General features: G+C 38.9%; 1 protein-coding gene across 1 annotated transcript; it reads left to right on the forward strand.

Annotated features, from left to right (window-relative positions):
• Positions 1-2,697: 2,697 nt before the first annotated feature.
• LOC114466187 (uncharacterized oxidoreductase YjmC-like) lies at positions 2,698-25,398 on the forward strand. The gene is made up of 11 exons (XM_028451755.1): positions 2,698-2,849; positions 8,131-8,279; positions 8,365-8,553; positions 10,185-10,246; positions 10,410-10,463; positions 20,241-20,339; positions 20,461-20,596; positions 22,483-22,601; positions 23,401-23,496; positions 23,586-23,696; positions 24,942-25,398. Exons 1-11 carry the CDS (start codon positions 2,842-2,844, stop codon positions 25,005-25,007), a joined length of 1,089 nt encoding a protein of 362 aa, XP_028307556.1. The 5' UTR covers positions 2,698-2,841; the 3' UTR covers positions 25,008-25,398.
• Positions 25,399-25,697: the final 299 nt, after the last annotated feature.

Consider the following 25,697-nt stretch of genomic DNA (forward strand, 5'->3'; position numbering starts at 1 on the left):
TAGACAATATTGTCATGATTAGTCACAAATTGTTTAATAAATGTCAACATTTCAAACTAAAAACATATGAATATCAGGTCAGCTCAATCCTGTTCTATTTTAGCTGCTGAGTAAATTTGTTTTGGTTATTTGCTTTAAAGCAGGGACATGCCCATTGAACATCCGTGAGTGTCTTTTCATCACAGTGAAAATACACTTGTCGGGTTTGGTAAACCCAAACCTGACATGAGTGCCTTGATTCAGAATAAGACACCATTGATAAGTTTACAAACTCTTGCTTTACCAATAAGATGTAGGGCTAGTTGTCCAGAGAAAGGATGAAAAAACAAATTATCCATCCATTTTCTGACCCGCTTCTTCCTGGTTTCGGGGTCACGGGGGTCTGCTTGTGCCTATCTCCAGGTTCCAAAGGGTGTTAGGTGGTGGTACACCCTGGACAGGGCGCCAGTAAAAAGAAAATAATCAAAGCTAAAGAAATGCACCATGAAAACACATTTGACATGTAGAAGCTACGTGTCACAGCTATAACCTTTGCCAGGTGTGAAGAACAAAGCGGATCAAATGCTAAATACTATTATCAACATGTGTTGTGGACACAAAAGTTACCATTACCGTAGGGCCACTGGACGTAATTTTGAACAGGGGGTGCTGTGAAAAAATTGGTTGTTTTTTCGGACAAAAAATGTATGTATTTAAAATACATTTTAAAAATAAATAAATTGAGATTCACCACTGTATTGTCACATACACAGTTAGGGTCTGTAACACAGAGACATCATCAGTTCTCAGATGAATATACAGTATGTTCTATTAGTTAAACTTCACAATAACGCTATAACAATGTTTTGGTCAGCTGACATGAACCTCAGTCACTGCACCATCTACATTTATGTCACGAGACTCTATAGAGGATTTTCAATGACGTCACGTTCTGGGCAGTAACCCGGATGTGCGGCCATGCTGGCGGCAACAGAGGTAAACAATACATGTTGGAGGCACTCTGAGGTAAGCACTGCGATGGATAAACCACACAAAAGCTCCTCAAAATGCATTATAGATGCAAAGGCATACAGGGAAGGACTTGGTACGCAGGAAAGGGCACCATATTTGGAAAAGTTACGCTTTATTGGTGGTGCAGATCCATATGCCATATTTCCTCCTCGTTTCTGTCATTAGACTGTAAATGTACTAGTCTGCTGCTGCCATGGCTGTATGTTGCTGCATGGAGAGAGAGGGAAACCTCTTTACTCCGTGACCACTAGCCTGCCTAACGTTGATAAGTAACTTCCGTGAACGTGAACCTGTGTTCACCCTCTAATAGCACAATACCATTATTATAACACTCTCACTCACTCACACACACACACACACACACACACACACACACACACACACACACGCGCACACACACACACACACACACACACACACACACACACACACACACACACACACACGCGCACGCACGCAGGCGCACACACACACACACCAAACCTCAAGCCAGCTGCTCGTTCACTACAACTGCCACACGTGAACCCACGGAACAACCGCTAAGTTAAACAGTTAAAAGATGCTTTGAAAGTTTAAAACTTGCGTTGGGATTGAAGTGCTTGCTTCATGCTCTGCTAGTTGAGGGAGGGGCTCTACAGCCTCTGTCTCCAGCAACACGGAGCAGCCGTGTACCGATACACGTAAAACGCACAAAAATCGGCCAGCTGATGAATCGATCCATCACTCGCTGTTAGCTATGTAACATTGTACCGTTATTTTGATTAAAAAACTTTATCTTCAGACTTTTGAAGACATTTTCTCGACTACTCACTTTTTGCTGTGTAACAGAATGTTATTTGCATACTGCGATGCAGCTCTTGGCTACTTGAGATGCCCTTCATCATATAAAAACAGATAACAACATAACAGAAAAGACTTCCCACCAAAGTTTCAAGTTTCATTCAATGTTTTGACGTTTTAAATGACCCTAGAGTAAAACTTTTACAAGAACAATGTGCTTGTTACAGTGTAAGTTTTTTCCATTCACCATTAGTCCAGTTAATTAAACACAGATCAAGCCTGAGGTTTTCTTCCCCAACCCCCCACCCCCGCTGATGTGTACTCACTGAGAGTTTAGGATCCAGGCCCTCAATCATCTCTTCTCACCTTATTTGCAGGATAGAACGTCCTGCATTCTGTACAAACCATGTTTCCCAGTTTGTTTGTTTTTGTCTTCCATCTTGGACCTATGATGTGATATGATGGACCTTTGGCTGGTCATTGGTTTGAACTTTGTCCCTCCTTATTGGAGTGATTACATTCCACCTGATGTACAGTACATGAATATTCACAGGTCTTTAGCTTTCCATGTGCTTCTGCTCTACCATTTATGTCTAGGTGAGAACACATTTATCCTGATGCATCAACAGCCTGGAGGCTTTTGCTGTTGGAGGAAACATGCTTGAGCATTGCAATATCACACCATGTTCTCTCTGAATGATTGGCCGTCTTCCATGTTGATCACTGATGAGATAAAGGTAGCACATCTTTACCTCCAGGGCTGGGAACAAAGAAAGCTCAATTGGTTTAAAAACTTTTTGGCAGAAAGCCACAACCACCAAACTCAGGGACTTTATGATCCAGTGTGACAGCACGCAGGTCCAACCCTCCCTAACACAAACCAACATCACATCAGAGACTCTCCTCCTCCTCCTCCTCATTGTGTGATGACACACCCACAATTGCTGACAGGCGTTTCTCAACACTGTAAGGCCAGAAGAACAAGTTACTGGATCATTTGTAGTTCAGTGTCATCTTCAACCTAAAGCTGCAGGGAGCCGGAGAGTCAACATGAGCAGGTCTGCTGTTTGAGATCATTACTACTTATTAACATTAGCATAAGAAATGCCAAAAAAACAGAATGTCCAGATGTTTTCTCTTAGTGTGTTTCACTGACTTGTGTCTTAGTTTTAAAGTTGTTACTGTAGCAACTGTTCCTACTATTCTTTGAGGACTGTTAGCGCTTACTGTGGGTTTTTCACCTGTGATGTAAAATATGAAAACAGTAAATATGATATATGGTCTCCCTGTTGCAGCAACAACAGCACTGTCTTGTACTTTGCAGAATTGGAATTATAAACCTCCATCAAGTCTTTTTGCAACACAATAGAAAAACATGACAAATAATGCTGGAATTACTAAACAACTAAGATGTAGAATCGTATCGTACTTCGAATCGTACTTCTCAACTGATATTGCTCGAGGGTATCAATCACACTCCCACCTCAGCATTTCTTGTCTCATCTTGTCTCATTTTGTTCGGCCTTATATAATCCAATCCTAATGTCTGTTAATCTAGTCTAGGCTCATCTTGTACGGTACCTCTACCAGTTATTTTTTACTGGTGTTCATTTCTTTGTTTGTCTGTTAGCAGGACTACTTCACGTTTTTTTTGACAAAATCTTAACTTCTCAACTTTTTTTGTCTTGTACCCCCCGAGGCCTCTCTTCAAATTAGGAGAACCCCTTCGCCACATCAATTTAGTAACCTTTCTTGTTTTATTAACATGTTGTTAACATGTTGGCCTCTGCAATCTCCTACAGCTTGAAAATGTCAACCTGTACGTTTAAACACTCACTAAATATAAATTTTGTGCATTACAACTATTGTATATCAGATAATATATTTACCTCAATTTTTAGTAATGTGCATAACATGTTTGTAACAATTTAGTAGGATATTAAGGCCACAATATTGTTTATTCCATTAATGCAGTTTATTGTCAATGGGTGGAAAAGCTGTTGGATGAGCATGTACAGTGTTTAAAATAGTCTTAAAAATGACGTGTAACCCATGGGGTACACGTACCCCTGGCTGGAAACCACTGAGAAGACAATGATGTTCACAAATTCTTTATATTTCACTTGTGTTCACACATTGATTGCCCCAAAGAAATTGACTTAGCACATTTGATCTCTCTCCAGTTTGTTGCTGACAGTCCCTGTCTTTTTTGTGTGTCAGACAAGTCGACACAAATTCACTCACACACCTGTAATCACTGAAGATTTCCAGATGCACTACCTGTATGGCGTGACAAAGTTGATGATGTAACGTTAGTGTGAGTCTTTAACCATTTCACTTGCACAAGTTCACGTATCAATTATCAGGAACTGGCTCTATTTACAACCTTTCCCAGAGAGGAGTTTGCTTCAGTATCCCTTCTCACTAACATGCCATGTACTTCATTAAATCACTTGCTCGTGTAGTACAACATTGTTTTTAATATATATTTTCTGAAGCTGCAAGCAAAAATATACATTTATGGATTTGAAAACTGAATGAGGTCATATAGAATACAGTTGTTTCATGGTTCAGGAGAGTTTTTTTTTTAACTGATATGATTACATTGACTATATAAACCCTTTCTGCATAGCTCCTTCAGTGACAGTCAGCACTTTTTGTGCATATGTATATATTCTATTTATAGTGCGCAATGTTGTGCAATGTCCTTTCTTGCACCAATGTCTTCCCTCTTTCTCTTTATGCTCCGTACAGGCCCATGTATATATATCTTCTATTTTTATTGCATTGTTTTATTTATCTATTGCTGAAACACTGCAAAATTTCCCTCTCCGGGATTAATGAAAGTTATCTTTATCTTTATCAGACAACAGATATAACTCCACTCGTGTGGTATAAAAGATTATTGTAAACCAAAAGATGGGATTGCCTTTCATATAATGAGTATATATTATCATTTCTGTATCATTACCATGTGGTTTCACTTCTGTTTTCTCTAAGTCATTCAAGGACAAGTCACTGCAAACAAGGACATTTCCAGAATTGTAAAGCATTTCATTACGGCAGCTTTTTGCAAAAAATGTGGCAGCATCTGTGTGTTGGACTCACTCCATTCATTGCACAAGATTTGTTGAATGCCAAAGTGAAATGGAAAATTCTCATTATGCTAACCTGGATCTAACCAATAGATAGTATATACAGTAAATGTAAATAAAACACACACACACACACGTAGTCAACTTATTGTCAGCTGTTGCTATGCATTGTAAATGTTCTATACCCTTCATGTTATCATGGAAAATTTCTTTGAATCATCGACTCAAACAGTAGACATTCACATGAACTGCATCTGAAAGCTATTAGTGTGCATTCCCAATTTTACTAGTCCAGCTTTTTCCTTTCAAAAAACAAATAAAAAATGTCCTGTAGGCAGAGGAGGTAGAACAAGGAAAGCCTTAGTTGCTGCTCTTATGCAGACAGAAACATTCTACAAAGAATAAAGTAAACATATCACTAAATACAAATTGTCAATGACATCATTTACTCTTCACAAAAAGACCTTATTCATTTAAGAACAATGTAACAGGTTTTTTTTGATCAGCTGCAATTTTCTGTCCGAGCCACAGTTAAAAGCTCTTTTTTCTCATACCAATGACACATTTACCGTTGGTTTTTGTGGAAAGCCTGAGTTTTAATGAGCAACTGCAGGAATTTATTACATTTAGAAATGAAGAGCGCATCGGTCATCATCATCATCATCTGTTATCAATACTCTGTGAGCTCTAAAGCCTGCATGAGTCTGCAGCGCTGTAGGGGAATAATGCGAGGTGGACTTTGACAGTGTTTGTGATACCGTATAGTTTCCTGCTTTATTACCAAAGAAACTGAGATGTTGTTTGCATCCAGTGAAACAAACCCATTGGCCTCCTACGTAATAAGCTGTTTTGAATTAAAAAATATTCAATGCCTTATGGAGATGATGTTACAGAGCCCGACCTGAAGCTAAATATGTGTCCAAACCCTTATATTCACTAAGCTCTACATAAATTACAGTTTGTTTCACTTATTATTTATTCTGTAGTGTGGATCAAACTGTGGCTTTACGTCGTAAATAGTATGAAAATAGTTGGACATCAGTCTGACCACAGTGGACAGAAGTCTGAGGTTTTGATTTGATTTTTATTTATTTTTGAGCAATTTATATTTTACATTCCTACAACATTCACATTCACATTATTCTGTTACAGTAGCTCAAAAAGGGAATAGGCTGAAGCCAAAAGCTTATATACGCCTATCCCGTAATCAATATAATAAACGGTTACATTTCCTGGTGATATTGCACAATCCGCTTATATTCTAAATAATAATTAAAAAGGAAGAAAAAAAAAAACAAACTCAATTCCAGTGGCGGGAAGTACTCAATTACATTTACTCACGTTCATGAACTTGAGTAACTTTTGAAAATAATTTTACTTCTTAGAGTATTTTATCCATACAGTACTTTCACAGTTTTACTATACTCTTGCGTAAACAAAAATAGTGGTTACATTTTCCATCCGAAGAAATAATCAAGCAACATAATGATATCCATAACCAGGCGCATGTACAGCTTCTGCATCATGCAACTGTTTACGTAGCAAATAGAATTTAAATCCTTTCATCGGCACTATATTCAAGTAAAACTTTTTCTTTATACTTTTTCTTGAATTTGAAAAGAGTTGTCAGAGGTCTGTCAGAGTTGCACTCACTGCCCTCCCAAGACTGCTCAATAGACTACGGTAAAAAGTCAAACAAATACTGGATTGACACAAACTGTCTGAATCGTTTGCACACAAATGGTTAAAATTAAATATTATCTAGGCTATATAATGAAATGTAATGCATTCAGTTTTGTCCCATCTTGAACTTGGTAATTTTTAAATGGTGACCATATTAGAAATGCCGATTGACAATCCATTGTCGTACTTGTACAGAGAATCAGAGATGCAGCATATTCATGCACCAAAATTCCAACTTAAAAACAATACGTTGGACCAAAACCCAATAATTTGCTTTTCACATAGAGATTTGCTACTTTTCACAATTTGAGAAATATTTACTCATATGGTAAATGGTAAATGGACTTGATTTTATATAGCGCTTTATCACCACACTGAAGCAGTCTCAAAGCGCTTTACATATCAGCTCATTCACCCAATCACTCTCACATTCATACACCAGTGGGACAGGACTGCCATGCAAGGCGCTAGTCGACCACTGGGAGCAACTTAGGGTTCAGTGTCTTGCCCAAGGACACTTCGACACATAGTCAGGGACTGGGATCGAACCCCCAACCTCTTGATCAGAAGACGACCCTCTACCACCTGAGCCACGGTCGGGTTTTCTTTCATGTAAAACAAACTACATTGAATTAACAAATTACATGATTTGGTTTGATTTGGTTGTTTAAACTAAATGAGATTTAAATTTTATTGTTTGCTTTAAGAAAAGGAAATTTTGTTAAAGGGCCCATGTTAAGCTCAATCAACTTTTCTGTGGTTTAAACATGATAAAAGTTTCATACACATGCCCAAAGTGTTTATTTCATTGATTCCCTCAATCGTTAGTTAGAGAGTGATTTGCTCCGTTCTTACTGCAGGGTGAGCCAAACACCTCGCTACAATTTGATAACGCGTTCCCACTTTGATGACAAATTTGACGCAGCACTGAGCTGGAGAAGCCACGCCTCCAGGAGGCTCTCTGCCATGATTGACATGTAAACAGACACACCCACAAAGGTGAGCATTTCAGCGTCCTTCGCACAGTGCTGTGTATGTATTATTCTATAGTCTATGTATGTATCGTGAACGCCCCGCCTCCACTCTCTGTCTCGTGTTTATAAAGCAGCATGAGCTCGGCTACGGAGTGGGTGGGAGGAGGGGGGGCCGTCCTCTGGCCCTACATCATCATGTGGGGAGGATGAAGTCAGTGTCCCATCTATAGACACTCCCACTCATGAATATTCATAAATAGGCCGCAAATCAGCCTGATCGTGTGGAGTTGCTCAGAAAGTGACTTTTCAGAGGCTAAAACTCTGAAAAACAGGCGAGTTTGGGAAAATAAACCTCAAATACTATGTTTTTGGGGTTCTTAGAACAAATGGAGACCTTAAAGAACGGTAAATTTGCACTCATTTGAAATCATTTTTAATTTCTAACTCGGTATTATTTGCAAGCGTTATCTTGGAAACTTGGAAGCTTGTTTCATTATAAAAAAAGCCTGTAGCAAAAGCAGAGCCAAAATGTTCTGCCATCCACTTTTCCCTTTCAATGTAATTGAATATCGCTGGTTATCCCACAGATGTCTGATCAACCACGAGACGGTAAAAAGCTTCATTGAGAAATGCATGGTGGCCGTGGGAACTAAAGAACATCATGCCCGCTCCCTGGCTGAGGTGCTAGTGGAAGGAGACCATCGAGGCCACTACAGCCACGGTCTCAACAGGATGGGTCAGTGTGATCCTCTGTGTGTCAGATCTCCCGATACCTAATAAACTGGATTAATGGACTTCAATGCGTTTGTTTGCTTGGACAGACATGTATGTAAAGGACATAAAGTCAGGAATCTGTGCCAAGGATGGTGAGCCGGTGGTGGAGAAGGAGAGCGCATCCACTGCCCTGGTGGATGGAAAGAACCTTTTAGGACCAGTGGTGGGAAACTTCTGCATGAGTCTGGCCATGAAGAAAGCAAAAGAGGTCGGTGTGGGCTGGGTGGTGGCACATGGTAAGTTTAGGCAGAATTTTCTGTTACTCATACATGTCATGCTTTAAAAACACATAGAAGGTGCAGGATCAGGTCTGGTCTGCTGTCGCCTATTTCCAGCTTCCTTTGGGCAATAGGTAGGGGTACACCATGGACAGGGCAAATGCACTAATGATAAATAAACAAATACAGACAGAAGATTATTATGATCACATGTACATGTGATGTTTTGGTCATTAGTCATAGCTCATGATTTAGTTAAAGCAGAACTAAGTAACTTGTGCTTGGCGCTCCCCTTAAAGGTCCCTTTTGGTTATGTCACTGTTGTAAAAACTCTGCACACCCTGCCGCCTGACCCGCCCCACAGCTACATGCTCACCTTTGCTCTCCCAAGACAGTAGCAACTGATCACTGAAAAATCCTAATACAAAAGTGACACTAAGGGTGCTTTCACACATATACAGTAGTCCCATGTGACCATATGAACAGTATGGGGGAAAGAGACAAGTAAAATAAATGAACGATGTGGGAGTAATATAAAAAGGAGTGTAGAAATGTGTGTGATGTTTGTTTGTGTGCTGACAAAGCTGCTCTGAAAATGGATGGATGGATGGGTGGATGGATGGATGAATGGATGGATGGATAGATAGATGGATGGATATTTGTGTGTGTGCTGCCTGATGGAGCGTTGGGTTGTGCAGCCACGGGGCTGGTCATAATCTAGCATTAATTTGTATAGGGCTGCCGTAAAGCAGTACGTCGGACAGTGGGAAGAGATGAAAGACCCCCCAATCACCCCATAAACACTTGTATTACCCACACAGGGACTACGAGAAGGATTTATTAAGGTGAAAAACTTACTTAGAACTGCATTAATGCTGAAACGTTGTAGACCATAAATTGAAATGTTTGCCTTCCAGCTTTACTCCCTTCCACTTCCTGCTGCTTCCTACTTAGCTACAAACTACCATAAAGCTATGGGAAGCACATAATCAAAGAGTAGAGGTGTTTTCCCAGATGTTTTCCCTACAGAACCCAACATCCGACCACATTTTGGCTGTACTCTTCAGTAACAGAATCACTGCTATAAGACAGCTGTGATTCAACTAACCTTCCTCTAATACAGGCCCAGCTGAATGCCTGCTGTATGGATTTGACTTCTGTTTATTCATTATTGGCACTGGGAAAACAACCCCTCCCTCCCGTTTCCTTATATTGTTACTTGTTGGGAGCAGGGCAGCAGGGCAGCATAGTTGGTAACACGTTCACATCAAAAAGGTGTTCTTGATATAGAGTTTGCTTATTCTCCTTGTGTAAAATGACTAAAGACTAGAAATGGCCCTTAGTAGTGAATACGTGTGTGGCATGGTGTTGGAATGGTTTGCTTTGATCTATTTCCATGTTGGTCCAATCTTAGTGCATCTTTTCCAGGTTTTTTTTTGTCTCACTGTGGATTTAGATTTGCTATTTTCCCCCACAATCCAAAAGCATGATTTTTTTTTTAATTACAGGAGTAAAAGGAACTATTGTTTGTCATTATGTGACTTGCCTTCTATTCAAGGTGTATCCCGCTGTACGCCCACTGTGAGCTGGATGTCAGTGAAGTCAAAAGAATGATCTTTTTATGACTGTTTCAATCCATTTCGTTCAAGGCTCCAATCACTACGGTATTGCAGGATACTACGCGATGCAAGCACTGAAGGACAACATGATTGTGAGTCAAACAAACATGGGTTTATTGTGTGGTAGCCCATTATCAAAAAGGTTTCACAATTGTCATACTTTCATATTATGCAGAAGATATTAAATGTATTGTAAATGAGTTAATATCTAATGTGCATAAATAAAAATATCTAAAACTGCTTTTATTTCCATAGGGCATGTCATTTACCAACACATCACCACTGGTGGTACCCACAAGAGCTAAAGAGGTAAATACAGCCCACCACACAATTCGGGGCCATAACATTATGACCATGCACAGTAAAGAACAGTATCAAAGCCCTTCATTGTGGCTGTTGTATGAGGCTGCAGGGGACCATGTTGTCCTCAAAAAGGTCAAACATGAGCATGAGGATGTTAAATAGGACACCTCACCTCTTCCTGGGAAACCACATTGTCAGCGTTATCTTAATGGGATATACTGTAGGAAAGAAAGGACATTTAACAGCTGCATATGCACATCAAACACATGCTTGTGAAGGTTGACATGTTTGACAAACTGTGACATAGTGATTACTCAAAGTGCTCCATTCCTGTAACTAGAACTGGTTTGATGAGGTTAAAGGCATCTGATGGTTCCCATGGTAGCGTAAATTCCTCGTTTTAAGGTATCTCCCTTGTTGAGCTGGAATGTGTAAGATCTGTAGTCAGATGGCTGATAGTGGCATCCTAATGCTGCACTGACATTTTCAAAGTCCCATTTTTCCTCTCCTGGTAGGTGCAACGTCAAAATCCATCCACTGTAATTTTCATGGGGGGTATTTCATCAAGTGTTCTTAAAAGAACAAAGGTTTCAGCAGGTTACACATGGTTAACCCAAGCCATCTCTGACCACCCTGCAGGCTTTTTTCCTTTCATCAAACTTTTCTCAGCTTGAAGAGCAGCGGTTCAGCAAAGAACTAATACTGTTTAGCAGTGACGTGCCGTGACCACTAGGGTTGGGTAGGCACGGCGTTGCAAATCAAGACCACAAATGACTTTCTTTTTTTTTTCCTGTCTTTTTTTTTCCCCCCTTGTCTGCACATGCTGTCAAAGGTCAACACTACAAGAAGTGCAATTATTATGAGACAGCAAGGACAATTTTCAATATAGCCTCCTCTAGGGATGTAACGATTAAGGCAGTTAAAAATCGATTCATAGGTGTCACGGCTGATATCGATTTTCTGAAAATTGAATCGCAGTACTATCGCAGTGCTATCCACAAGTTTAGGCGGCGGGCGGAGTCTGCTAATACTTTCTTTCTGGCCGCCTTCTACTCTAAAATATGTTAATAAATGATTAATTACCCCTTTAGCACCGATAGAATATCTGTAATATTACTTGAATATCTGTAAAAGTCACGTTCTTCTATTAGCTCTGTCTGCTAGCATAGCTTCTCTTCTTCACTGCAAGATATCTGCATGCCAACCGACCACTGTGTTACCAGCGCCCTCTGCTGGTCCAAACAAATATGACGTAAATCAGTGCAATCACGGGTTTTTTTTTTAAAAGTCCAATTGTTAAGGCACAAAATACATTTTCAGTTGCACTTTTAAAAAAACGAACTATTATGCAGTTTTGCATTGTTTATTATAGAACCAGAATTTAAATTAATAGACTTCATTTTCATTTGTATTATTCCTTTATTTATTTCATTCAAGATTTATTTTTAGTTAAATTGCATTGTTTTGAATAGTTTATCAAGGAATTCTTTTGACAATGAAAAATAAAAGGAAAATAATACAGTATTTTCTATTTTTTTTCCAAAAAAAAAAATTTGTCTACAGTCCCATTTTGTAAAATAAATCGTGAGAGAATCGTATCGTGAACCCAGTATCGTGAATTGAATCGTATCTGGAGTTGAGTGAATCGTTACATCCCTAGCCTCCTCTCCCAACAAGATATATCTCATGTCACAGCAGCGCATCCGTTGTTTGTGTTGGAAACACGGAAAAAATGACAACGACTCGGACGGCGGAGCTGTCTGCGGTGCTGAAACCACGTCTGCACCCCAAATTCACGTAACACCCAAAACCTTTACAACAATAAGTTTATGCACATATTCAAAATGTGCAGCACCTCTTCCTCTTACGTCATGCTATTTCCGTTGTTATTTTTTCATAAACACCATATTTTACCACATACACACACCATTCAGCTCGCACAATGACCACCGCTGTAATCACGAGAGAGAGAGAGAGAGAGAGAGAGAGAGAGAGAGAGAGAGAGAGAGAGAGAGAGAGAGAGAGAAAGAGAGAGATTAAACTTTAGACTTACTTTATTTGAAGATGAAGTCCATGCGCCTGTCTTTCTGGACAAAGATGTTGATCACAGCAGTGTAAAAGTCCGCTGTCTTGGTCTTCAGCTTTATGAGTCTCTCTTTCTCAATAGATATGAGAGCCAGTGATGAAAGTCTTCCTTGCTCTGTTCTGTTGCGGCTGTAAGTTTTGATGCGTTTTAAAGTAGAAAATGACCTCTCCACCAATGCTGTGGTGGCTGGAATGGTCAACACCAACTTCAGCAGACTAGACCTTGTCGGTGATGCCACGGCCGCCAAACAGCAAACACGGGAAGCAGAACAGCCAGTTCCGTGAGGCGCATCCACAAGGCCATTCCTTCCGTCTGTGCCATTCACTTTTCTGACCTTTCTTTTGCTGAAGGTCTGGTAGCTCAGGTGTTGGTCTCCCATCTTTTAAAAGCTGTCGCTTTTCTTCGAAAGAAAGTTGTGAAAATTTATTTATCCTCTCCATCGCTGTCATCCAACCTGTAGTGTAATCTTGCCCGGGCGGTATCCCGCCCACTAGATGCGGCCACGTGATATCTGTTTTGTATTCACTATGCACTGTGCGTACGTATTGGAAAAACATAGCACGGTTACGTCCAAAGGCAGGGCAGCGATTTGCCTTTTTGCGTAAATAGTTTTTCATAGTGGGTCCATGGGGAACTGACTGCGCATGCGCAAACATTCGTTCACGTGATATGGGGCTAAACTTTAGCCGCTAAAGGAAGAGCAGCAGTGTGCCTTCGGGAGAGGTGTGTCCTCCTCCTCGTAATACAGGAGTGTGCAGCGTCTCTGCCGTTCCAGGAAATAGGCGCATAACGATGTTTAGTCACTCATTTGGGCTATGAAAAGCACAAAAATGCTGACACTTTCAAACTTATCGGTACTGTAGGCTATCGGAAATTGAAAAAAAAAAAAAAAATTACTTTTTTTTTTTTTAAATGAATATGTCATTCATCTAAATTCACCCTGGTAGGCACTGCCTACCTTGCCTACCCTGACTGCACGTGCCTGCTGTTTAGCATCAGTGCACGTCTTTAGAAGATCTGTGAAGTAGATCCCAGAGTTCATGATCAGAAACATGAGGATGCATGCGCTGCAGCTGTAAACAGCCAATAGAAACCAATACTGAGACCAAACAGGACAACACATATGTTACTGAGCAGTAAGCAAGAAGAGGAAAAAGAGAAAGAAAGAAAAAAGAGGAAGGACACGTTTCAGAATTTTCATGTGGTTTCAACATTTTACAAGTAGTAAATGGTTAAAGTAGCTGTTATTCAATCAATTTATCATAGAGAACAACTAAAGCATGTATGATCACACACTGATCCATGTGAGTTTGCTGAGTTAACTGTGCTTCTTTTTGTTTGTTTTTTCACCTGTTAGCATTTTAAAAAGATGTAGATGCAGTAACTCACAATTAAATAGTTTATCATTTTTTTTTAGACTTGTGAGTGTTTTAATGAATAGTTTCTTGAACCCAGCACTAAACATTAAATTTAAATGAATGGAGGAAGCAGCAGCGCTGTGTGCACTGCTGGATGTGATGCTGCTTCTTCATAAAACAGTACAGCTGCTGCTGAAATAGGTTGATGGATCTGAAACAATCTAACTAAAGTTAGAAAAAGTTGGAAAAGGTTAAAACAAGTTGAAAAATGTTAATATGGTTGAAATAGCTGAAACATTGTTAATAAAATTGTTTGTAGTTTAAAAAGTTGAAAAAGGCTGAACATAGTTAAAATAGCTGACGACAGTTGAAAAAGGGACAAAAAAATGTTTAAATGGGTTGGAATAGTTAAACCTTTTCTTCTGCATTGATGCGACTGGATAGGATAGTATCTGTTAGTGATTTTAAACTGCCTATCTTTAATTTTGGGGGGTATAGACCAGTTCATAAATTGTAGTTTTGTTAATAATTTTCCTACTTGACAATGTTTTTTTTTTTTTTTTTAAATATTTTTATGAAGTTAGTGGAATAATTTATTCTTAAATAATTTATTAACCATTTAATTATTAATTTTTATGTCTTGTAGTTTAATCTGGGATAGTTGTAATTTAGGTACATTTATTGTCAACCCATCTAAATAATGTAAAATATTTTGTATTAGGTTTAATAAGGGAATAAGTATTGCACTGCACACTTTCTGGTAATCTCTCATTGAACATTTTTTTTCAAACGTATGTTTAAATTCTGATAGGTCCATGAAACTTCCCTGCTCTTTTAATAGATCTGTATTCTTTCCATATCAACTGGTTATGAACAAAGTTTTCCTGTTAAAGCTGCAGTAAGTAAGCGTTCTGATCGTAAACGGGACCTCTGCATCTTCTCTTGGCCCTGTATAAGACCTTTAAAAATCCAGGAGCGTGACACAGCCTTTCAGCCAATCAGAGATCTTTTCATAAACAGAGTGCTCCGTGAGTTGTTTTGGGGTGTTACTATTGGCTGCCCGACTAAATTCGATGCATATTTTCATCCTCTGTAGTAAAGTACAATGATGGGCATTCTAGCAGAAGTCTCATGTAATCATTGTGGCGTTACACACAATGGTTACATGACAAAGCAAGCGGAAAAAGGCAGACCGACATAGAGAAGCAACAGTCTAAAGGTACAAACATACTGCTTTACGTCTTTGCGGATCCCTGTGACTGTGCAGGGTTTGCCCCACGTACTGGCTTCAGATGGAGAGTGATAACAGATGGGATACATCGCATGTAAAGCTAAGAGAAGCTTATCCAAGGTGGAGAGAACAGACGTGGTTGTCACTTTGCTCTGATCAAAAGCTGAGATCACAGCAGCCACCTGTGTGAGTTGTGTGGTGGTTACAAGCAGACGGTAGCAGCTGCTGCTCAGGGCAGTAACTACAGAGTGATACGTGCATTCATGTCAGAGTCTCTAAAACACCAGAAAACAAGATAAAGTCCCCTACATTTGTCATTATTGTCTCTATTGAGAAAAAAAAGTCAATAAGAGCTTTACAGCTGTGTGCATTCACGTGGATACCAGTAAGGGATGATAAAACAGGGAGAGGAAGGGGGAGCAAGGTTATTTCTCACAATTCTACACACTGCAGCTTTAATTGTGATTGTTCTGTTGTTCTACAAGGTGGAGCCATGTGGAGTAAAGGTGTGGGCAAACACCATCCTCTAATATTGCAGAACAATATATATCAATCAATATATACAGTATATATGATTGTCTGATAATACAAATGCAGTTTGGAGATGTTGTCATCACATTTTAGTAAAAAATCTGATTCTCCCAATTTCTTAAAGACGTTTTTAGGTATATAAAATCAGATGGACATGGACCAATAATTGCTTCAAAATCCAGTGAATTAATACCACCTTTGTCATGATATTTTATAAGTTGTGATTTTTCAATACATATTGTATTTTTTTCCCACCAGAAAAATTGGTTTGTTATTTAATTGTTTTTTCTAATATTTTGTGGATTTATGGTAAACAAGTTTTTATTTGCCAGGAGCTCAGCTATTGATTGTGTTCTCCTAGTCTGTGTAAAAGATGATTTTATATTGGTCTAAAATAATACAGTAAGCAGGTTAGAATTGTCTGTGAGTCAGATGTGAAGCAAACCAGTTAAAAAAATTCCCAGAGATGCCTCTCTGTGTGTGTTTAGTCTATCCACAAGATTCTGCATGGTGCTCAACAGTATGGTATTTTTGAACAGGTAACTTGTAATTTTACTGGATTACATTTTTAAGTAACTCTCCTAACCCTGCGCATCCTAATGTAACATAGTTGAAATTAAAAATATTTTAGTGAAGTTAAATCCTGCAAAATGGTGAAAGTCTGACCCTTGCTGGACACTGTGGTACCTGTGATGCGTTGTGGGATTCCCTCTCTACTACGGAGGACTTCACATGAGATGTAACTTTAAAAAGTGACTGATTAAAAACACGTCTTCTAGTAATAACTAATACCGTGTTAAAGAGCTTGATGCATCTTAAAGTTTCTAATAAATGTCTGTATTAACTGTTGACATAGTTTTCATTTGATAAATCTTCTTATTAATGAAAGATAGGTAAAAACCACATTTTATTTTTGTCTTTTTCTGTGGTTTTGTCAGTTTTTAGTAATTTGTTTTTATTTTTTGTTGTAATTTTGTGTATTTTTCTGTCATTTCCTGTTGTTGATATGTGTGGTTTTTGTGGCACTTCCGGTATTTTTGTTGTTTTTTATGTTTTCATAGTCTGTTTAAGTGGTTGTTGTGCCCGTCTTTGTCGTTTTGTGTGTATTTTTGTGTACTTTGTGTATTTTGCTGTCGATTTGTGTGTTTTGGGAGTTATTTTCTGTATTATGTTGGGCTTTATATTCCTTTGAACTTCTTGAAATACAATTTTTGGGGATTTGTTTTGGGGGCCACACAAACTTAGACAGAGGACCACATGTGGCCCCCGGGCCACGAGTTGCCTATGTCTGCTATAGAGTGTACAAGGTACAGTAAATACTTCCAGTCCACAGTTTACTTGAATAAAATAATGATGTTCTCCGTATTGAAAGACTTACTCCCTAAGGTTTGGGAACCATTTGTGTTTTGGTGTTTGTTATTATTGCAGGAAACCAAAAAGACTAAAATCGTCTTGATAACAGAGCTAGTTCTAAAAATAAAGTCTTCCAAAGACTGTATGGGAAAAACTAAATGAGTTAATAGACACACATGTAATGCTAATTAGGCTATAGGACTGACTGCAGCAGGCTACAAAAAATATTAGCACACCAGATCAGATCAGCTGATCACAACAACATGGGATTTTAATCATTTTATTGATGACGTTACTTTTTTTTGGCCAAAATGAACAAATGATTCATAGATTAGAAACCGAAAGTCAGACTGAATCCAAATTAGGGATGTCCCGATACAACTTTTTCACTAACGATACGATACCAATGTTACAGCCTTGAGTATTGGTCGATACCGATATCGATCTGATGCGATATCAGCACAAATCATACATACTTTTATTCCTTATTTTGTAGTGTGGAATGTTAGAAAAGGCTTGATCAAGTGATGTCACTCAAACAGAGAACAATAGTCAGCAACAGGTATGAGAAAAACTGACCCATTTATTATTAACCAATTGGTTACATTTTAACCTTCAACATAAAATCAACAGTATTCTACAATTGAATAAATATAATATATATCGGAGATTTTAGACGGAAACCGATACAATCCAATATTCATTTTCTGGCTGATATCAGACTCGGATCGGGACACCCCTAATACAAATTAAGCAGATTTACAAAATGCAACTAAAAAAACACAGCAAACATATTCCCTCAAACACTGCAGTAACAGAATAAGATTGACTGGTAAAGAAAGTTTGAAGCTCTGTATTAAGGTTTGCAGATCTCAGCACTCCCTGTATAATAGTTAACATGTGGAGCGGCTCAGTGAAGGTGGTGTGTACTCTGTGGAGGAGAGTCATGGTGTCACAGACACTGTAGAAGCTCAGAGTAGCTGCTGTGGGATCCACGTACACTCCTATCCTGGAGGACTGAGGACCTGAGACTGCAGTGCAGATGTTGTTGTGATCAAATCTGTAACCATCGGAATAACAGTTCAACATCCACGATTTATCATCAGATCCAAATTCACTTTCCTTCCCTCTCCCTGCTCTGCTGATACTCTTGTATGCGACGGAAACACCAACTCCTCTCTCCAACTCCAACTCCATCTCCCAGTAACAACATCCAATCAGACTCTGTCTGCTCAGGACCTAAGTCCACTCACTGAACCTGTCTGGATGATGAGGATGATGCTGATCTAACATTAGTGTTACTCTTCTGTTTCCTTAATAATTATCTGAGCTCTGTGTGAGCTGTGTTGGGATCCAGAGTGATTCCTTGTGAATACTGTAAGAATCAAGCTCTGCTCGTGGGCTCTGGCAGCTGTACAACCATCACTCTCTCCACAGTCCCACAGACTTTGGTCCAGTCCTCCATCAGGATGATGTGGAGATGCTCTGTGAGCTGGGACACAGCTGCTGAGACCTCCTGGAAGCTGCTGTGAGGACCTGTGTAGATGATGGAGGAGTGTGTGGACATACTGAGCGCTGACAGGGAGCTGGAGCTGAGGACAAACTGGATGTGGTCCTCAGTGGTGGAGATCTGCTGCAGGTCAGCTTCTCTCTTCTTCAGCTCACTGATCTCCTGCTCCAGCTTCTCCTGAAGAGCTCGCACTGCACTCACTTCAGTCTGCTGCTTGGATCGGACCTTCTTCTCCAGCTCAGAGCTTCTTCTGTGGAGGAGACTGATCAGCTCAGTGATGATCTGCTGCCTGTGCTCCACTGTGTGATCAGCAGAGAACTGGAGGCTCTTCAGCTGCTCCTCAAGCCGCTGCAGCTCGTTCTCTCTGTCCTGGATGTTCTTGTGGATGACTCTCCTGCAGCTCCCTCTGCCTCAGTGTGTTCTGCTGAAACCGTGTAATGGCCTTTATGTTCCTCCATGGAGCAGAGAATACAGATACACTGCTGATCAGTGCGGCAGAACATCTTCATCACCTCATCGTGACGAGAGCAGATGTTCTCCTGGAGCTTGTTGGAGGGATCCACCAGTTTGTGCCTCTTTGATGGAGTGACTTCATTATGTCTCTGAAGGTGTTCCTCACAGTAAGAGGCCACACAGGTCAAACAGGACTTGTGGGCTTTCCGTTTCCGCCCAGTGCAATCATCATAGGCCACGTCTTCATCTCCAGCGTAGCTTTGAACAGAAGGATCATCCTGAGTATGGGGATAGATTTGTTTACTAAATAGATCCCCAATTTTCACGTGTTTTTTACAAATCCACAAATATATTTACAATTTTCACATGTATTTTTCAGATTTTCACATGTTTTTCAGATCCACAAATACAGCCATAATTTACACGTGTTTTAAAAATATTTTTGATGACACTTCTCTTGATGTATGTGATGCTATATTTTATATAACACAGACTAAAAATGGCATAGTGCACCAATTTGGCCAAATAAATGAATTAAACTTCACCACATAGAGTCAGACCCCCACCAATAAACTATTGAGGCTGCACCTCATGTAATGACAAATAGGAGGAAATAAAAATAGGACACCATCTTAAACTGTTTCAGTGTTAATTGATTATTCAAACCAGAATGTTTAAATTTTTATTCACTTTAAAAACCCAATAATATTATGATAAAGTGTTTTTTGACAAATCAGTTGGTGTAGTGTGATCAACAGAACCCCTTTGATGGTTGGATTGAGTTATGTCATGAGTATACAGTACATTAGAGTTAAATTATTCAATTTAATTATTAATAATAATTACGTCTCAAAAATAATTTCACATGCGCGCTGATCCATAAACACACTTTGCTCAGTCCACAAGCACAATTGAAGATTTACACAGAATAACTCATGATGAATACAGGGTTGCCCCAGTGCTTTCTTGCCCCTCCGCCAGGCTAAGCTTCACTCGTTTATTTATGGCACTTGGTGGTGGAGACACCAACAGGATACCTGGAAGCATGAATCAAAAGAAGACTACAAATCTAAACTACACAGATCTGAATGTTTTTTCGTAGATCGTTTTAACTTTAACTGTCACAACCTACAAGTTCCAATAAAGTTACCTTGACCTTATTCATCAACACAACATTTCAAATGTTATGGAAGGAATTGAAAATATGGGTAGAATAGGTCCATAAAAGCTTTTCTCAAACGATATTTTGTTATGTTTGCAGTGCACCATTGGGACCAACCCCATCAGTGTGGCAGCTCCAGCTAAGGATGGCGACAGCTTTGTTCTGGACATGGCCACCTCAGCAGTTGCACTGGGAAAGGTAACATGGAAACATGTTTTTTTTCTGAAGAAAGCTTTTCTTTTTTTTGTGGCAAGACACATGTTAAATGTTAAATATATTTAAAAAGCTACATTTGAGAAATGTTGACTAATGTGCTTAGGTGGAGCTCCACGACAGGCGTGGAGACGTAATCCCAGAGGGATGGGGCTGTGATGCTCAGGGAAAATTGACCACCAACCCAAAGGAAGTCCTGAATGGAGGAGGCCTGGTACCCATTGGGGGCTCTGAGGCTACGGGTCAGAAGATTCAAGATTTTTTCTTAAATTTGATAGTTTTATTGCTGGGGTCTGCCCACACTGGGGCCAATCCCTGCACAACGTCATATGTTTCAGGCCCAACCTGGTGTATTTAAAAACAAAATTCTGCTGTTCAAATATTTCTTATAAAACATCAATTATTTGAGTGTTAGTTAAAAAAAGGGTTAAAATTTTTTTTTTTTTTTTTTTTTTTTTTTTTTTTTTAAATGATTGCTATATATCAAATTGGAGTGTTCAAGTAAGAATGACTTAAAAAGTAATTGTTCTCGTTTTATTAGCTAATCATTCTTTTTTATAGTGAACATGTCAATGTTAAAACTTGCATATATTCCCTGTTAGTTATAGATAATTAGGGGCCCTTTGCAGGATGCAACAATTTGTTATAATAGACATTTTTAATGGTCTTTGCTATGATAATAATAAATCTTCTTTACCTACAACATGAAAACAGGCTAGAGCAGATCTTCTCAAATGGTGGGTCCAGGTCTAAAAGTCCATTGCCCCTATTCACAAAGCCTCCTAAAGCTAAAAGTAGCTCTTAGTGACATCACTCTTAGAAAATTTTGAGATTTTTTTTTTTAGAATTTTCCCATGTTAGGATTAAAGTAATACACAAAGCATCTTAGGCCCTAAAGGTGTCTTAAACAGACAGAATTAGAGAGAATGACACAGAGGACTGAGATATATCATCTGAATGTTAAATGACAGTGATTTAATAAGATGCTACTGGCTTGATCGTGCAGAGATAATATTTGTGGTTGACTTTATCTGGGATACGTGTCCTTTTCTCACACAGAGTAACGTAATAGCAGAGTGCTCAGTCAGACCAACAAACGAGCATTCAGGGGCATAGCGGGTTTCCTTGGCGTTGTTGATGTTGTTGTTGACGTCTGAATATCGGCACCATTACAAGATGAGGCGTTTATGTGAAGAGAAAGCTAGTGATCCACCCATAAACAGTTTAGTAAATGAGCAAATAATTAAAACATTCACACAATTATTAATATCAAAGTAAGCGATGTCAGCAGCCATAGTCTTAATGGTAGACTACAACATTCAACTATTTGAGAAGAACTTTCTTCGTCCTTACTTACAGCAGGTAGTAGCGCTTCTTACACTCACTGCTTGTGCACACATGGAGAGGGAACAACACTGTGATTTGTTGGGCAATGCTCTCCAAGTTCTGCCTCTTCCTTTGTGCAGTGATCCCAGTTTCCCTCTTAATACTTTTTTATTTTGCTTTTTAAAAGAGTGTCAACAATCACAGTAATCACTGACAGCTGTGTCTGCGTCCGCCATTAATATTAAATACATAGTGGTAAAATTACCAACGTGGACAGATAATAACAATATGTAAATCAATATAACAGCCAACATGTGAGCGAGGTTCAGACATTTTCAAGCTGTGTAGTGTACAAATTATTACATTTTGCTGAATTAGGTTAATTTCAGGATTAAATAGTTCTTGATGCAGTCCAAGTGTGATCCGTTGATTTTACTCTCCATTAATTACTAGGAGCACAGAGCGCTGTTTTCTTTTCTCTAACAAAACAATCACAGCTTTTAGAAAACTGCATCATACCCAGCAATGGCGTCAACCACACCTCCTCACTAAGATTACTGATAAACTTACTGAATCACTTTTAAGCTAAGATTCCTTGCTAGGAATTTTCAGACTAAGTTAGGAGGTCTCTGAGAAGACTCTGAGAAGCTTCATGAATACTGGCACAGAGGTTTAAACAAAACATTGGAGAGATGAGAAAAGCTGGCGTATGTGCTTTTATTTCTGCTGATCCACTGAGATCTGTTCTCAATCATCTGAAGGATCCTGTCCATGCTCAGTGACATGTTCTTGCTGTCTTCAGGAGGCTACAAAGGCTATGGTCTGGGGATGATGGTGGAGGTCTTCTGTGGTATCCTGGCTGGTGCCAATTACAGCAATAATGTACGCACGTGGAAAGTGACGGACAAAGTCGCCAACTTGGTACGTCTTGGGGTTTAAAGTGTCTCTAAACTAACTTTCATCCTGATCCTCCTGTTCGTAATGTGTTTTAAATCATGGAGATGACAGAGTTTATCAAGCAGCTGACTTTCATTACCCATTGGCCTGCTGTTACACATTAAAGATGTGTTGAGTGGCACGGTTGGGGTCAATTATATTTGTAATCATGTAATTGATAATTCATTACAAATATGGTTCTCTGTTGCTGTCATAATGAAATTGTAATTGCATTTAGATAATTTACTTTATGGGTTGAAACCAGGCTATTACAATAATTTTTGCTATTGGCTGAGAGTGGGACCATCTTGCATCACAAACAAGCTCTGTTAGCCCCGCCCCTTTTATAAAGACTAGCATCTGTGGGCTCTACAATCCGTGGTGAATAGGTTGGATTGGGAGTAGAGTGAATAGAGAGGTATTTTGAGTAATGAGTAGCTAGTTAGCATAGCATAGATTGTTCATTGGAGATTTTATAGTATAGACTGGGCGTGTCTATGTCCTCCAGTAGCCCCGCCCATAATCAAAGCATTATTGAATTTTTCTCCTAGTAACAGCTCAGCAGAAAGCAGGGGTTTAGTTGCTCTTTAAGTTGAAGGTAATATTTATTGATAATTATATTACTTGAATCAAGCACACGTTCTCAAATATGCTGAAGTCGAGTAGTACAGTATAGTAGAATACATTTAAGTTCAGTCTCCCTTCAGTGGTCAGTACACAAAAAGTACCCCGTTCCCTGAATCTCTGTAAAAGCTCATGAGACGTCACTGTATCTATTTTTCAGGGTCAGTGTTTTGTGGCGATCAACCCTGAAAACTTTGCCCCTGGATTCCCTGACAGGATGACTGATCTGCTGTCCATCCAGAGAGGCCTGGATCCTGTAAGTAGAGACAACAAGGGGTTAATCAGTGGCTGTGAAGGGAATTAATGAGCTGCTCTGTGCTTGATTGGAATGCCTGTCTGTGGCAGGCTGACCCTGACGCCCCGGTTCTGGTGGCTGGAGATCCAGAGAGGACGAACATGAAAAAGTGTCAGAAATCTGGTGGGATCTCCTACCACATCAGTGTTGTCAATTACATGGTAAGAACCGGAAACTGCACCAATTACAATGAAAACGTACACATAAATAAAAAAATGTTAAAACTTTAAAAAAGCAAATCCACTAAATATTTTAAATACTATATTTAACTTATAAAATGTAACATAAAAAGATAAGAATCAAATTGTAGTTTTGTAAGGAATTGTATATATTTTCAGATGTTGATATTGGCATTCATGAAACATCAATAAAATTTGAATAAAACAATACACATGACCTAAATTGAAAGTACATTAAGATAATCAGAACATCTCACAATGGGCAAAATCTCTGATATCTGTTGGTTTTCCTTTTCAGCTATCGATTGTCTGTAGTCACTTATTCCTGCACTCACTGCCTCACGTCAACTTACCGACATTCATTCATCCATTTACTCATATTAACCTAATCTATATGTATGTAGTGTGTGAGAGGAAAGTCAAGAACCTTGAGAGAACAAAAATAAGCACTTGGAGAACATGCAAACTCCACAGAGGACGTTTTTTTCATATATATATATATATATATATATATATTTTTTTTTTTTGGACAATATTCCATGGCACAGCAGACCAGCTCTCACTCACACACATTTGTGGTTGAAAAACACAATTAAAAATAATAATTTAATACAGAATATATCATATATAATACAATATAATAAAATAATAACAACTTAATCTAAATCTTTACATAATTGCCTAACCCTAACCCTAACACTCAAAAGCATTTTATATTCCCACTTTAAACATGCTAGAAATGAAACTTTAATTGGATACACAAAAAAGTGTAATGAAAATTTCCTAGTGTTCTGTCTCAGGTAATTGATGTAAAATTATGAATAATAGGCATACAGAGTATGACATATCTTACATGTTGCCTCATTGAGTAAAAAAATTAAAATAATTGTCTATCTATTGTTGTCCGATTGTGTACATTTCTGTCATTTTGTACACTTTGTGGTCATTTTGGGTTTTTAGACTCATTTGTGTGTATTTATGTTGTGCTTTTGTGTATTCCTCTTTTACCTTGTTGTTTCTTTTTTTGGTCAGGTTGTGCCTTTACAAAATGAGACAGAGTGCTGCCAGTTGCTCATCTGTTATGTTTTTTCCTTGTTCAGTGTCATGAAGAAAAACTTATAACACTAAACTTCTCAGTCACACACGTTTAGAGTTAAATGTGCTATGATGTGCATTTCCTGTGTGAGAACTGAAGTGAGCATTGGTTCCTGTGTTGTGTCTCTGCAGAATGACTGTGCTCAGAAACTCGGCGTCAGTCCTCTGCTGCCCACTGACAAGATCGACTCCAGTTAGATCACATCTGCACATCTGCACATCTGCACATCTGCAGTCCCACTGGGAAGCATATGATGCTGTTCTGTTTACACACCTTCTACCACGAGAGCACCTCACATGGTTTGTAGTGTTTTTATATTCCTCTTAATAATAAATGTTGTTTATATCAGAGCCTTGCTTTTGATACGACATCCAGTGTGAACATTCACCTTTAAAAGTTTGACATCTTTAGAGATAGCTTGTTAATTTCAGGCTGATTCTTAGATATGAGAGAGTTTAGAAAGTCATAAATCTTTTCAGCATTTGTTGTTTGCTCAGACAAAAGTCCAAACATGAACATGTTGTGCTTTGTGAATGTGATGTTAACAACATGGGTATCACACCTACAATAAAGTCATACATTTATATATTTTGTTGTCCAGCTCCTTATTTTTAAACATCTGTGTATGATAACATGTGACTTTATACTTTATAGAAAGTGTCCATTTGTACGGTTACCGTACGTAGCGTCTTAGGGTTAGAGTTAGGATTAGGTTTCGGGTTAGGGTTAAGTTATAACACAATATCGCAACAATTTTTAGGATTAGGTTTAGGGTTAGGTTTAGGGTAAGGTTTAGTCTTAGTCAAGCAACTTAAACTGGCCAATGACTGACCTATTACTTGACCTAAACTGGCCAAATAGAGGCACTGCGTACGGATAGAATGTCG

This window comes from Gouania willdenowi, chromosome 6, assembly GCF_900634775.1.
Source record: "Gouania willdenowi chromosome 6, fGouWil2.1, whole genome shotgun sequence".
NCBI classification, from domain to species: domain Eukaryota; kingdom Metazoa; phylum Chordata; class Actinopteri; order Blenniiformes; family Gobiesocidae; genus Gouania; species Gouania willdenowi.

Bases quoted from the DNA above. Each gene is read 5' to 3' on its own strand.
- LOC114466187 (XM_028451755.1), top strand. The intron at 10,464-20,240 runs GTAAATACAGCC...TTATGTTTGCAG, and splicing joins TACCCACAAGAGCTAAAGAG to TGCACCATTGGGACCAACCC. The intron at 23,497-23,585 runs GTAAGTAGAGAC...TGTCTGTGGCAG, and splicing joins TCCAGAGAGGCCTGGATCCT to GCTGACCCTGACGCCCCGGT.